Source organism: Boleophthalmus pectinirostris, unplaced genomic scaffold, assembly GCF_026225935.1.
Source record: "Boleophthalmus pectinirostris isolate CB_2022bp ecotype Guang Dong unplaced genomic scaffold, ASM2622593v1 HiC_scaffold_5, whole genome shotgun sequence".
Lineage (NCBI taxonomy): Eukaryota > Metazoa > Chordata > Actinopteri > Gobiiformes > Gobiidae > Boleophthalmus > Boleophthalmus pectinirostris.
Genome location: NW_026571404.1, coordinates 23757717 through 23773292, shown reverse-complemented (window position 1 = coordinate 23773292; position 15576 = coordinate 23757717). Strand labels below are relative to the sequence as shown.

Here is a 15576-nt window from a genome sequence, read left to right as displayed (position 1 = left end):
TCTGAATAAGTTTATGAAACCATAAAAAATGCTAAGGAATGTCAATTTTGCATATGTATGCTTTAAATTATAACACTGTTTGGACAAGCATTCACTCAGAGCTATTTGACTTAATGAAACCATGTGGACCAAAATTATTAACTATTAATTTACAAAGTAATGAAAACAAAAGATTAGTAACTGCCCAAGTGCATAAAACGATGATTAAAAATGTATTTTTTTTTTGTTCCCTCAGTGAGTTTGATGCAATTTTGATATGGTTTAGGTTGCGTTGAAGTGCCCCCTCACAGATGGAAGGAGCAGGACTTTTTCCTGCTTATTTTCTAATGAGCAATCTCTGTGTTGTCTGTATGTTTAAGTTTAGGATCATTCTACAAGAAATGATGTCCCCAAGAAGCATTGAAACCCAACGTGATTTTTAAATTATGTCTTACCCACTCCTCCTGAGACCCAGGCCTCACTCAGACACTCAAGATTATACAGAAATGGCCCCATGATGATATATAGATAGATTAGCTCCCCCCACACAGTTCATATATCTACTCATCGGTAGGTAGTAGAAGACACACTGTATATATGAACCTATAGGGTCATTCTCAATAGTAGGTGTGCATTAATTTATGCATCTGATTTAAATGCATATGATTTATATACCCTCCACTCTCAACTTTTATACATTTATTTCAAATGTAAAATCCTAAATTACATAAATATAATCACATTAATTACATTAACATCATATTTTCTCATTCATTTTAAAAGGGTACTCAAAATAACGATATTCATTTATAGTAAAACTAGTGTCGAACAAATTTTAAGTATCAACACTGTTTTTATTATGATTATGGTGTTAAAAAAATGAAGCGTTTTTCATAGTATCAAAATCAAACTTTTAGTATAGTGATACTTCCTACACAGTCAAATCTAATGCTGGTATCCATTTCTATCTCTAAAAAAGTAACATTTGTTTTTAGCCATTTTTCAAAGCCTCACGTTTAGCCTTTGACACGAGCCCTGCCGAAGGACTCCATCTGCAGCCTGCCCTAACCTGCTGCTGCTCTGTGCTAAACCTGGAGTGCTGGGACGGGCTGACAGGGCCGCCCTGTTATCCTCTTATCCCCACTGTTGTGGAATAGAGAGGCAAGCAGCTGGAGGGACTGCAAGCAGCCTGATAATGCCAGTGCTATTTTCTAACCCACCATCTTAATCTTGTTACTCAAATGGTTGTGAAGAGAGAGTCATGAATTTTAATTTCTCTCAAAATACACACAGGGGTATAGGAAGTGTGTGTGTAGCGCCTGCATAAATAGGCCTGAATGTGCTGCTCCCTGCCTGGTACCTACTCCTACCTCACCCCTCCTTCCTTTCCTTTGCTATCTTCCCATTCCCAACATCACAACCCACTTGGCTATTTATTCAAGCTTGTCCGTCTATCCCTTCCTCTCTTCATCGCTCCATCCAGCTCAATCCCGGATTCTCTGTTTCCTAATCCTGCCGAGAGAGACCCCAGACATCCGGTTTCATCCCTGCCTCCCTCGTCTCCCAAAAAGCCCCCGCAAACTCGCTCATTTTCTACCTTGTTCACTTTCTCTTCTTGAGCCCGCTCTAAGTGCACAAGCAAAATGAACGTGCAAAAAAAGGTGGAAAAGAGAAATACAAGGAGACAGAAGCCAGCACGAAAAGTGGCAATAAAATAAATGACTTGCACCTTGGCAAGAGGGGAGAGAAGAAAAGATTGCAGGGCAGTGGGGCGGGGGGTCGAGTTGAGAGCCGATTTAGCCAGCCACCCATGAAGCTGATTAGGCAGCCTGCGATCAGGAGGAACAGCTTTGCTTGTTAAACTTTTCACCTCTACGAGCTCTCAGCCCTCACCGTGTTAAAGCACCCCCTCCTCCACCCCCACCTCTCTCCGTCTCTCGTCTCCCCCTGTTCCTTCCCCTCCGCCCGATGCTTCCTCGCTCCTTCCGCCTGGTAGGATTTGAATGTGAATGCTGTCTGCGCACCTCATGGCAGCCTTTGGAGCAGTGGGCCAGTGCAGCTGCAGTGGGCTCTCTGTTGTTTAGGTCGGCCCAGCTCTCAGGGGGGTCAGGGGTTCATCTATGGGCCAGAGCCTGCAGGGATGGCTGCGCAGAGATAACGCATATGAAGGGGAGAGCGGAGAAGGGGAACGCACCCACAGTTTATTTGAAGCAAAAACTACTGAAGGCAAATAGAGAGGGCTGAAATGTGGTACCCCCATTTCTACTAATTGTATTCATCGTTACTTCGGATCTCACAGAAAAGTTTTTTTTTTTTTTTTTACTTTAAATGCAATAAGGTTATTGAGCAGGAAGTGATAAGCCTATCAACACTCACTGTGGACTGGAAGAAGTTTTGGAGCCATGCAGACATTTGGTCTACTGGCTAATTTTCTGGTAGCTTATCTCTTTCTTCATACTATTTATATTCCCAAGTTTCAGAGTAAACAGTTTATTTAATAAAGGATACCGGTCAGTATATAGTTTGGACACACTTTGTAGTGTACACGTTGTAGATTTTCACTGAAGGCGTCACAACTATGAATCAACACATAAGGAATGTAGCAAACAAAAAATAAACTACAAAACTGATTAGATTTAAAAAAAAAAAAAAAAAAAAAATTATTTTGCTTTGCTCATTTTTTATTAAATTTTTTCTACATTACTTAATGTATCTTGCAGCATATATTTGATATCTTCTTTGTGTATATAAATTGTGAAAAGTTGTAAATGTAAAGAAAAATTACACTTTAAAATAAAGGTGTGTCCATTTTGACAGGTAGTGTATTTGTTATACCAAAATACAACCTTTAGCTGACAGAAAAATGTAATTGAGCAGTTAATATTGAAATGACAAAAGTTTCAAAGGAAATGTAAACCGTACGTATAAACATTGGACTTGTATTCAGCACAAACAGTATCTTCATGACCTGAGGTGTGACTGAAAGCCCAGCAGCAGTCTTGTTTCTGACTGACAGAGCTCAGTGAACCTTTGGGGGGAGTCTTGGGTCAGTCTGAGTTTGTGCTTGTTTTGGAGAAACAGTCTTTTCCCTCCGTCTCATTCTCATCACACATAGTCCCATTCAGACATTACACACTTCCTCTCATCATTTGGCCTGATGCTTCATGAGATGATTAAGTGCCTTGCCGCAACTGCTAAGTGTGCTTAAGAGGGCACAGGCTGGGCACCACCTGCTCATGTATGTATGTATGTATATATGTATATATGTATGTATATATATAGAGAGAGAGTGAGAGAGTAGGCTGAAACAGTTGCTTATTAACACCTACTCCTGTACAGTTTATTATTTACAGCAGCAAAACTTTTAGAGTGTATATATTTTTTCTGCTTGATTTCAGATGTTGAAAGAAGGAAAAGAAGCCTATGATGAGAACATCCACTATCCTCTGCTCCTCACCTTGACCAAAGGACCCCAAACTGTCAGCCTCTTCAAGTAAACACAAACATTTCAAAGGCACTGAGGTATTTCTCATTTCAAAGACTTATGATACAGTATGACCTTAGTAAACAAGACCAGCTGATCATAAAAACAACAATGTGAGGGTGAATAACACCCCACCTTGGACAAAATATCCTAAAAGTACCAATTTTGTGAAATCTGTTGTTAACTTTTCTGGTGGAGGGCCCATCAAATGCTTTTCTCCATGGAGATGTTATTGCTTTGTCTGGAATGTTTCACAGTATGTTATTAAATCTTCATAAAGGCCAACCCAGACCAAGTTACAGATAAAATCTGTGGAGAGGCAACTCCGCTCAGTCAGAATACCTGTTATTCTAGGTATAAAACCACTTGCTATTAAATACATGTAAGGTAAAGCTGTTTAATGTTAATCATTAATCAGCAAGCAGGTGATGGACCCCTGACCAAAAAATTTATAGTGCACCTTTAACCTCGAGAGACAGAGTTCTGTCCAAGGTCTATTTCATTTTTCGACATAAAAACTGACTACCAGAAGTTTTATAGAGGCTTGTGTCTCTAGACCTATTCTACATGGGGTCTATGATAATAATCATCTGGCTACATTTGACATTTGAAGTATTATTTTTATTCTTAGTAAATGTTACCAATTAAACTGTTACACCGAAGTGATTCTTTGAAATGATTCTTTTAGCAGCTCATAGCCATACGCAATTTTACCTAATGCGTGAAACAACTAATAAGGAGGCAATCGCATCCGCAAGTCCTGTGTAATGTACATTGTTGACTGAATATTCTTGTATACTGTGTAAAATTTACATTACAGAATTCACACAATCTACTTGGAGCATCCACTTTAGCTACCACTGTTTTAGCCTTTTCTCTATTTCACAGCATCTGTCTTCATATAAACTCAGGTGTTTCACAGCGATGGGGGCTCTTTTAGGGCTTTTAGTGATACTGAAGCAGACTTTATGGTGGCTTCATTTTTCACTGTGACTTTTGCTGTTTTACCAGCCAAAGCGCTATGCAGTCTATACCTAACGTTGACATTTAGCCTATTGAAATAAAGACTGATGTGCTGTGTGCAGGTTTGTCTAGCTGTTGCTTTGATTGCTGTAAAGATAAAATGCAAAAATGCTACTTTTTTGTTTATTATTATATTTAAATTTACGCACACTTTTATATCGATCTGGATTCAGTGAATCCAGATCTGACTGTGCTGTGTGCCGTGGTCACTGAGCACCGCTGTTTACTGTGAGGTCCATCTTGGATTTGGCATCTGTGTTTTTGACTAAACACTATTTTCTGTGATATCCTATTATTTATCTGTATGTTGTCACTACACAACTAGTGCTGCATGTCTCACTGTGACTTTATCATGCTGTTACAATTACACATATTTGTGATTTTGGTCAGAAACTACATTTTCATAAACAAGGAACTTTTACTTTGCAAATACGTATAAAAATTATTACGAGGTTTTAATGAAACTTTTTTTTTTAAATAGATTGGGGGGTATTCCATAAAAAGGACAAAGAAATACAAAGATTTAGACATATTTGAAGTTTATTTTAATTTACAGCAGTTTTTGGATAATGGAAAGAAAATGGACTGGAGTGATTCTTGTATTTTGAGGAGAATGAGCGTTCCAGTGCTATCCACATTTTATTTTAAAGTTATAGTTAATTATGCAATATTGACTTTTCAGAGCTTTTAACCATGTTATAGTTGTTTCCCCTCACCATTAACCCAAACAAAGTTGTATGTCTGGGCAATCTTTAATAACTTATTTTCAAGACACCATTTTGCCGATCAACCTGTTTCTCCGCCACTCCAATTTTATTTTCTTTATTGATGATTCGACAGCGTTGCATAGTCAACTTGGTACAAATTTTTAAAAACCCGCTGCTTGATAGCATGATCTGCAGTTATTCATTGCAACTTCAGAAGTCCGCAGACTTGTTTCTTTAAGTAAACTGTTTTAGATGAATATTGAGATTTAAAATGGGCAAGTTAAAACATAATGGTCCACAGGTGTCGTAGATCATAACTCTATAGCAGACACAAGCTTTAATTAAGGCTGTAACGTAACTGTAAAGCATGTTATTGTATAAGAGGCCCATAATTCATATTTTGACCAGCGATGACAGGAGATACTACTTATTATTGGAGTTTAGGTTATTTTAGCCTGGATAAAGTGAGGCTAACTTTAGCTTTAATTTCTGGTGGTGAGCTGTGATTTTTTTTAGCTACTTTCATGGAATACCTCAACACCCCACAGATTTTAACTTATTTTTTGTTGATGTGCTCTACAAATAAAGCTGATTTGCAAACTTTTCAATTGAAACATTGAGATAATACATGGTTTGTAAAAAAAAAACCAAAAAAAACTTTGCAAATATGTTTACAATGTTTCTTAAATTTTCCAGTATCTATGAGGCTTATTGACATAACACTTTGTTCACTGTGTTTAATCATTATTACATTTGAGCGTGTGGTTTTGTGAATGCCCTGAATAAATGCATTTTTCCTAAAAAATGAAAATGTGTGTTTTATCTTACTTCCTAAAATTATTAAACATTATTTGTCGTTTTACAATTACGGTTCAAGGCTTAGCGCCCTTGCATTTCAATTGCATTTCTTCCAATTATGAGGCGGGATCCAGTTAACAAAGCGGCAGGTGAAAATGGTTTGTGTCCAATTATGAAAAATCCTTTGTTAAACTGAACAAATATAATAAAGTTTCCTTCAGGACGAGAAATGGGATGTGGCCTGTGGCACAAAACACAATGCCCTCCTGGAGACTTAAGCTGGTGCCAGACGAGGTAACACACACGCACGCACACGCACTTATACACACTCGCACTATCAAGGCAAGTCCAGAGTGTAGTCCTCCTCCACAGGGAGAAGAGAGGGAGGAGAGAGGGAGGGAGGGAGGCCTGCTGCAGCTCACTGTTGTGTTTATCAGTCCCAAGGAGCTCTGCGGCCTCCTGATCTGCCTTTTGATATTGCAAAGAACCCTCTCCTTTCATCGCTGACACTATGAATATTTCGGAGCACTTATCTTCAGTTGCAATCAGAAAATTTACATGAATCATGAATCAAAAAAACACATTTGAACCTGACAGATGCACTGCAAAAATGGTTAAAGGTTAAATTATTTATTGTTTAATACATCAGTAAAATATCTGTGAAATATTTCTGTATTATTTTAATTTGAATATACCTTTTTATATTTGATTTTGAGATTGTTTTTTAATAGTGATCATTGTAAAACACAATTAACATAAAAGTGAATGCCTAACTTGCTCTACTTCGTTCAGTGCAATTAGCTAAAGATTAATTTTAGTATACTTAAAATTGCACTGAGATTCTTTAATTGCCCCATTATAAAAGTTGCTTCTAGTGATTCATTTATTGTTGTCTAAGCATGACTCAACCATACTTTAGGTCAAAATAAACATGTTTTTTTTTTTTCTTTTCTTACATACTTAAATAAACTTTTCCTGCTTTTCTAAAATGTTATCCAAAGTTTAAGTCCCTAAATAACTAGCAGCATAATCAAGTTCTTTTCCAGAGAGACAAATCTATAAATAATGACTCATTTTGCCATGTTTGGTCAGAAACAGTGCCGAGATGTGAAATATTAGATAAATGGACTAGAAAGGTTTATGAGTGGTCTAATGGAGTGATCAACAACAAGAAGAACACAAGTCTAATGAGTGGCGACAAAGTGAGACAGCAGTATTCTCGAAGTGAACTTAGATGGACAAAGGAACAGCAGCAGTGTAAAGAAAGACATAGCAGTGGAGGGTCCGGAGATTGACTGGCCTGAGTGAGTGATCGAACAGAGAGAGAGACAGAGTGCTCCCAGCTCCACACAAGGGCCCCATTAACTTGACCACTTGCCCTTTGCACACAAAAGCAGGGCCGGCCCACTGCCCCTCCCACCCAATTATCCACGATTAGGCTCAGTGCACTGTGTCAAGATGCAGAGACAAGAACAGGAACACAGGGGGAGAGTGACGGCTGCAACCATCATAGAAATATTGTACAGCAAACCTGTATATTTTGAACTTTTAGTGCTTTGGTGAGTATGTGTACATGTTTTGTTGTGGTCTTAATGAATTGTTGCTGACCATGAATTAATTAATTCATTTGTTTATTCATTAAGCATCTCATAACCATGACATAGCACCACACCACTGATACATTCATGTTATTGCAGTAATGTGGGCTCTAGATAACAAAGCCAGAAGTAAAAAATGGACAACATGGGCCAGCTGATCGGATTTGTCCATTTGGTTTAAATTAATGCCATAGATATTGTGTTCAAAATTCAAAAAAATCCATTGAGATACAGAGAAAAAAATAAATAAAAAGTAAACACGAGCCAAGAAACAGGTGGATAAACTGCTGGATAAATAGATTCAACACTATTAGCATCAGTATACTTTTGAATGAATAATTTTAGTTTAGTATTTAGCATTTTAAAATCTTCATTGGTTTAACAGTAGATGACAGTTCCATGAACGACACAATCCTGAGCTGTTCTGGAAATTCATCATAATTGTAGGTTAGCAGATAATGGTTATCATTCAGCAGTGATGGAACGCAACAAAGTAAAAGTAGTTAAGTACTGTACTTTATCATTAGAGACCCGCTGAAAAGGCTGAGGGGTTTATTTTTAACACATTTATCATCTGAGCAAACATAATGTATAACAGAATAAACAAATAAAAACAGCTATAGAATAAAAAGATCAATTCAGGTCTTTCTGCGCAAATATTTATCAAAACCACTGTATTTGAAACTTTATTAGATCTCAAAATCTGCGTGAAATACTTACACTTTTTATTCTTTTTTTTTTTTTTTAAACAGGCATTTTAATACCTTTACTTCTTTACTTTTTTTTGATCCAGTATCTGTACTTTTACTTAAGTAACAAAACTGAGTACTTCTTCCACCACTGTCATTGAGTACAGTATATTTCAATAAAGGTGATTAGATTAGTTGTGATCATTTAAACATGACTTAAAGATGCATTCAGGCTTTGTTTCATTAAAGGTGATTTTATTGTTCAGAAATACCTTTAAGAAAATGCATGAAAATGCCTCTCCACCAAACTGATCTGTACCTTGGCCTGTTTGTCTTGTCAGTTAAGTTTCAGTTGATTTCAGAAAATCAAACCTGGAGTCAAACATGGAGACTAGCATTTGAAGTAACCTCCACAAGAAAAGTTACACAGTACACCTTTAAAGACTTTGGCCCAGAGCATCTATGTTTTGTTCTCTCAGGCTTTCTGGTTTTTATGTTGACCTTCCATCTCCAGGTCAGCTCAGGTAAAATGTTTGTATCAACATAGGCCAAAGTGACTCCTGCGTGTAGCATGTAGCTCAGATGTACAGATCCTGCATGTTGTTCACCTGACAACTCTCGGCAGGTTGTTTGTGGGCTCCCCCTCCATCCCTCCACCCCCTCGCTCCATCCATCTCCTGCCCGAACTCACTCAAAACCTTTCAAGCCTTTTCCCTCTCTCCTCGTCTCCTTAAGGCAATTTGAGGAGGGCTTTTTAAATGATCCGCTCATTATCGGTAGTGGAGTCACTCTTTCTGCTTTTTCAGCTCCGTCTGCTTGCCTTCCTGGCCCTCTCCTGGCTTATTTTTTTTCTCTCATATTAAAGGGTGAGGAAGAGTGGGGGGCTTTGGAATGGCTTTTTGCACCGGTTTGTTTGTGCTCATGAAGTGGAATGCGGCAAAGTCCCTGAGAGCACTTTTTTAATTTAGAAAGCCATCAAATATGAGTTGACATGGTAAAGTACGAGCTGCACCACACATAAACAACAAACCCATGTACAGTGCCTCAGCGGACGGACAGATCAGCGTGGCCTTGGTTGCAATGAGGTTTTCCATTATATGCCAAGGGACCGGGGAGTATACAGAGATGGAATTCCACTCAATTAATTTAGGTGCATACAGAAGAAAGAGATACTGCCTTTATGCTGTTACAATGTGTGGTCCATGTGTGTACTCTGTGTAATACATATATAGCTGTCATTGGTGGAAAAACATAAAGAGAACGGTATTGTGTTGGCAGTTTTAACTCCGCACAGTGTCAAAATAATGTTTTTTCATCAAAAACATAACTGAAGTTGTGTTTTGTTTCATTCATGTTCGAGTAATCCTTTATTAAAATCTCAAAATGCTCTGTTCCATGTTGTGATGTCATGCAGTGGTAGTTTTAAGGTTAACGGAGCTGATACTTTACCTTAACTTCAGAAGAGACTGGTGACACAGTGGAGCACTTCCTTTATCGCCACAAGACATTACAAGGTGGAACAGTGTGTTTTCTGTTCGGGAGAGAACACTGTGTTTGTGTGTTAAACATGCGTGAAAGGAACAAAACACAACTCCAAGTATGTTTTTTTTTTTTACAACATTATAAAAGAGATCATAAAATAGCATAATATGGATCCTTTAATATGTTATGTAGGCCCATTAGATTTAGCATTCATTTAAATAATTCTGAGCAGAGACCCAGCAGCATATCAGGTTGTGCCATGGCATGTTTGTTTAGTTTTATTGTTTTATTGTTTTACTTAAGTGTGTTTTTAGACATTCAATCTGGCATTTTCTTAGGAGTGTTTGACAGTTTGATTTCATACATTTAATAGAAAAATAGATGAGCCTATGCCAGGTCATTTAATGTAATTTATTTTGTGGAAAACTAAATTTATGGCTTTCCAAAACTTTGTAGCAACACTCACAAGGAGCATGGTTATAGGACCATTACAAATTGATACTTTGCCTCTGATGTCATCATCATTTCCTGGGGTGTGATGCTAACTGAAAGCACTGCTCTGTTAGAAGTTTAATGTGAGGTTTATTTAAACACAACCTGACCAGAAAGCGCTAAATTGATTGGAACTGCAACAGACAAGAGTCACCTAAACAGGACCATGAATGAACATATTGATCACAGGCTCCTGGAAATGTGTGGTTTAAATACATTTTCAGTTTCTAAACATATTTCCTAAGGTGTGCCTTGTGTCACTATGGTAACTGATGAACATTCTGCCAATAGAGATACATGTAGAGCACCCCCAGTGTAATGTCACTGCAAAGTATCAATAAGTTGATCCATATGTAAATCCAAAAACACTGCAGATACCCCAACATCTTGGACCACCATATACACCATAATTGTCTTGAAATGACATCACTACAATTTTGGCTCGAAATAATATTCATCAATTGAAATGCTTTCTGTTATAGATTTGCTGTTTATGTGCTCTATGGCTGTAATATTCCCTTTAGTTTTCCATTAGGTAAAGTACAGTTAGGCCTTTCTGGATCATTATTAGATACATTCAGGGAGATCACAGCATAACTCAACCTGACTACATAATATACTCCATCCATGCTTGTTTTGCAGCATCTCCTCGTACTCTGGGTTTACCCGGCTTCGCCTTATTAGATTAGTGACTGGCGAGAGCTGGGGTCAGTGTAAACGTATAAAAGTATGCTGGTACATGCACATTAGCACGGTCCCATAATGCTTACATGTGGGCTTATAACACTGCTCGGCTAATTAAGGGGCTGTGCTAGCTGATGAAAGCACTCAGTGGTTGATTAAGTCTGGTGGGTGGACGAGACAGACAGCCAGGCAGCAGCAGAAGAAGAAAAGGAGACATATAGAAGAGGTTTGTGTGTTCTGGAGGGTCCTTGCGCTAATGTTGACAGTGGCGTGCTGTGTTTACCCTGATTTAAATGGCAGAGGGTTAGCGCTGAATTAACACCTGCCTCTTGCCACAACGAGCGCTTCCTGTTCGCCTTTGTTCCACACTGACTTGTTCTTTCAGCGGATCACAAGGTCAGAGGAAACAGTCTGTGTGACAGCCAATCAGAGACATATGTTTAATGGACTAACAATTACAAAACCTGTAACTACTGCTGGGTTTCAAAACAGTCACCGCTTGTTACTGAATTGAGCTTTGAATGTCATGAAAGGGCCATATAAATCCACTGTATTAGAAAAGTATAAGGAAACAAACATTTTTAACAAACAGGGATCTTCTATAATATACTGCAGATATTTAGGATGGGCCCAAATTTTTTTAAATTTATATTCACCACCTGCTTGTCTCCATGGAGATGTTATCGCTTTTCCTGTAACGTTCAAAAGTAAGGCATTAAACATATACCTAGCATTTCCATTATGGGTGATTCTGTTAGTCAAAAATACCTTGAAAACATGCATCTTCACTGTGCATCATCTTGCTTTCCACAGATCTGAACAGTAATAACTTGTCCTCATTATGTTTTAATCCCATATTGTGGAGAATTCTGGGCAAAGCAATAATATCTTTCTATTTATCTAACTTTACACAGTGTAGCTTTAAACTAGAACAAACTGATAAATTCAAAGCTGATGTAGCCCCTGTTAGAATGATTCATAACCATTATTTAATTTAAATACAATAGTAAAACATGATGTTAATTCATATAACATGATCTAATTATACAGTTTCACATAGGCTATGTATGTTTCCAAAGTTTTTTTTAATATGAATTATTAGACCAGTGAATGGAAGCATAATTAAATGGATTCAAAGCTTTGTTCTACTACCTTTACTACTCTTAAGTCCTTTTGTTTGTTTCCTACCTTGTTCACTCTCCACCACATTTTCTCTTTTACTTTTGGGGTTGGCTCGTATGTGTCTGTGGTCACCGGGGCAACAGTTCCAGCCTGGAGACCTATGTTCCCGAGGGCCAGGGTACCATTAGGGGCCAGTCAACGAGCCCCTCTTCCTGCCACAAGTGCTGCTGCTGTCGGGATGAAGAGCTCCTCGTCTGTGATTCTGAAGGTCAATGAGGCTCACCACTCTGCCGCTGACTCCCCACCGTCACTGACCACCAAACCACCTCATTCAGACACACACAGCGGTTATTATTGTCATAACTTATATGAGTGGACATTGTGAATTACTGAGTCCTTTTGGCCTATTCAAATGAGTTGGATGTTTGTCAAACTATCGTCTAAGCGGGCGTTTTGAAAGGGCTTGTGTTTTCTATGATCACTCTCCCTGCTAAAATAATTTTGTCTGGTATTACATGTGCTCAAATATACCAGGGGACCACTGTTAAGTTCTTTCATTCAGCCAGACTCTCTCAACATTAAGCAGATAAAAATGCACACACACATAAAGAAACAAACAATAAACAAGATCTAAAAAAAATGGTTTGGGGAAGGTAGTTAGTAGTAGTGCTGTAGTAATGTTATATTAGCACTACTACTAATAACCACTAATTTTAAAAATGCGTATGTTTTTAACAGTGATGAACATCTATCATAAACTTTCTACTGTTTTTTTTTTTGTTGTTTTTGTTTTTTTTTACTTTAGAGGCTTGAAGGCTTCATTTGCCAGAAAAGCAGTGAAATGAGGACCACATACTGTCCGTGCGTCACCTTGAACTACTAAACCAGGTGAGCGCTTCTGCTACTGTTATTGCTAATTGGCCTAGTGCATATTAAGACCATACTACAATTGCATAATGCTACAACCAGTGGTGAAACGATATTTAAGTACTGTACTTAAGTATACATTTTAGGTATCTACTTCATTTTAAAGTGGATACTTTTTGTTTTTATGTTACTACATCTGAGAGCAGGTAGCTGTACTTCCTACTCCACTACATTTTTTGACAGAACTGAAAATTATTATTATTTTTTTATTCTTTGAGGCCTGCTGAAAAGCCCAAGGATTTGTTTTTAACACATTTTTAGTTTAAGTAAATAAAAATAAACAAAGAAAAACAGATAGGGAAAACCATTTGAATTGTTTCTATTAACAAAACTTTTGAACAAATCTTTATCAAAATCAATACATTTGAAGCTTTGTTAGACCTTAAAATCTGAGTGAAATTCTTTCACTTTTTACACTTTAAGTACATTTTTAAACGAGTACTTAATGGTAATACTTAAGTCAATTTTTTTCACTTCGAGTATTTCTTCGCTCTGGTATTCGTACTTTGACATAAGTAACAAAATGTAGCACTTCTTCCACTACTGGCTACAACAATATAATTTCAGTATAATTCCTGCTGATATGAATCGTATGCTGTTCTCAAAGTCTCCCCTCTCCCTCTCCTACACTGGGTGGCATGCACCTGTTGTGAGCTCTCGTCTCCAGCGCTTGTGTTTGGGGGAGGTAAATACTCTAGCAGCCACTTCTCTGCCTCCTTGGGGAAAAATGTACATAGATTATGGCTACACTAATCCCACTGCCACAAAAACTGCATTTAGCTTCATATGGCATTTGGCTAAGGGTTTTAACAGATATACTCCTCCAGCCCCGCACACACAAACAGTTATTTCCTTCCATAAGCGTACAAGGACACTAGCGCAATTAACCTTTAGCTGATTCAGTCCGTACTCTGTTTGATTGAATGGGGCTGAAGTGTTCCCTAAGCCATAACCACAACCTTGTGAGTGAGTGATTGAGAGAGGGAGAGAGACAGAGGGAGAGAGAGGAATACTGACTGTTGCACTTAGAGTTATGTCGAAACAGGGGATTTTGGAGCAAATACTTCATTTATATCTGTTTCTGCCCAATCCACTGCTGAGGTTGTTATTCCCACAGGCCCACTGAGTTGTTTTCCTGTAATTTAGTACTCTCATAGTTTATTCTGTATTGAGTGTGACTTGAATCTTTAAAGATAGTATATTATGTTTTTTTTCTAGTATTTTTTATTAAACTACAAGTTGATCACTAAACCATTTTACAACGTGTTTATTGAAAATTGCAATATTGATCTAAAATGGCTTAACAATAGAAACAAGTCCAGTGACTTTCTGTAGAAAACTGCAGAACTGGGACAGAATTAATAGTAGTAGTATAGAAAATTGTGACATAGACTACACACATTGTCTGCGATCATTGCATTAAAATGTTCCACAGGCTGGCATTACATGTATCTACAGTACAATTGCATGTGTTTCCTGACAAAAAATACTGTAACTGTACATTAAAAAAACATGTATATGCATTGTGAGCCGATTCCCTCTCCACAGATCTGATGTGTAACTGGCTTCTGGTGCTAGTTTGTCTCTATGGATGTGCCATGTTGAACATACCAGGCAAAGCAATAACATCTCCTTGGAGACAAACAGGTGGCAGACTCTCCATCAGAAAAGTTACATATTGCATCCTTAACAGAATGAAACTACTTAATAGTTGTTAACGTGGGTCTAATCTATCTATTTAACGTTATTTATTATTCTGTTACAAAATATTTAATGTTTTTCTTTGTTCAGTTATTTGTCAGTTAATGTATTTTGCATATGTTGCATGATGTCTCATATATGTGTGCCTGTCTTCTGCTACTGTTGGCTCCCTGCAGTGGAGTAATGTTATAACGGTGCTAGCTTAGATTCATGCGGCGTGCTGTTGTGCGCCACTAACTCACACTGCTCTATTAATTAGCTGTTTGATGCTGTTAATTGGGCTCCCACTGCTGCACTAATTGATAACGCCATTGCCATTGACAACACAAAACACAAACACAGAGAAGTGTCTTATTGAGGAAAAAAATATTCAAGCTGCCTGGAGAACAAGTGGGTCCGTTAAAAAGCAGAGGAAGTGGTGAAAAGAGACAAAAACAGACAAGATGTCGTGTGAATGAGGGTTGTGATATTAGTTTTTTCCACATTATAAAATGAAACATATTCTACATATTGATTACTGTTTGAGCATTCGTGACCGCTAACTTATTCGCAATAACAACTGTTTGTGTTTAGGTTTTCCATTGGATGAAAATGTAAATGCAATCTCATGTGTCAACACAGTGTAATAGCAATATCATCTTTCTATTGCGCTGTGATCTGCATAGCTCCAGCGCGCTCACACCGCTAATGGCACTGTTCAGCTATTCATTGAAACGTCTCTTATCATATACAGCATGTGTTTTTACCTGTCACTGTCTAACGGCCCCCGATGTCTACACATGAATGCCAAATCATTCTAAACAATGACATTTGAAAACTCAATTCAATCTCAGAACAGGGCTTTCTGCATCTGTGCTGATTAATATTTTACTCAGATGGGCTTCTTATGT

The 15576-nt window shown here is 37.8% G+C and overlaps 1 protein-coding gene across 2 annotated transcripts in view; it reads left to right on the top strand.

The window, feature by feature from the left end:
* camkmt (calmodulin-lysine N-methyltransferase) overlaps positions 1-5975 on the top strand; it is a 75522-nt gene extending 69547 nt beyond the window's left edge. For both annotated transcript variants that reach the window (XM_020921162.2, XM_055162628.1), the window contains one exon: positions 3378-5975. In XM_020921162.2, the coding sequence (XP_020776821.1) occupies positions 3378-3476 (99 nt within the window). In that variant the 3' untranslated portion in view covers positions 3477-5975. The remainder of the gene's footprint in view (positions 1-3377) is intronic.
* Positions 5976-15576: the final 9601 nt, after the last annotated feature.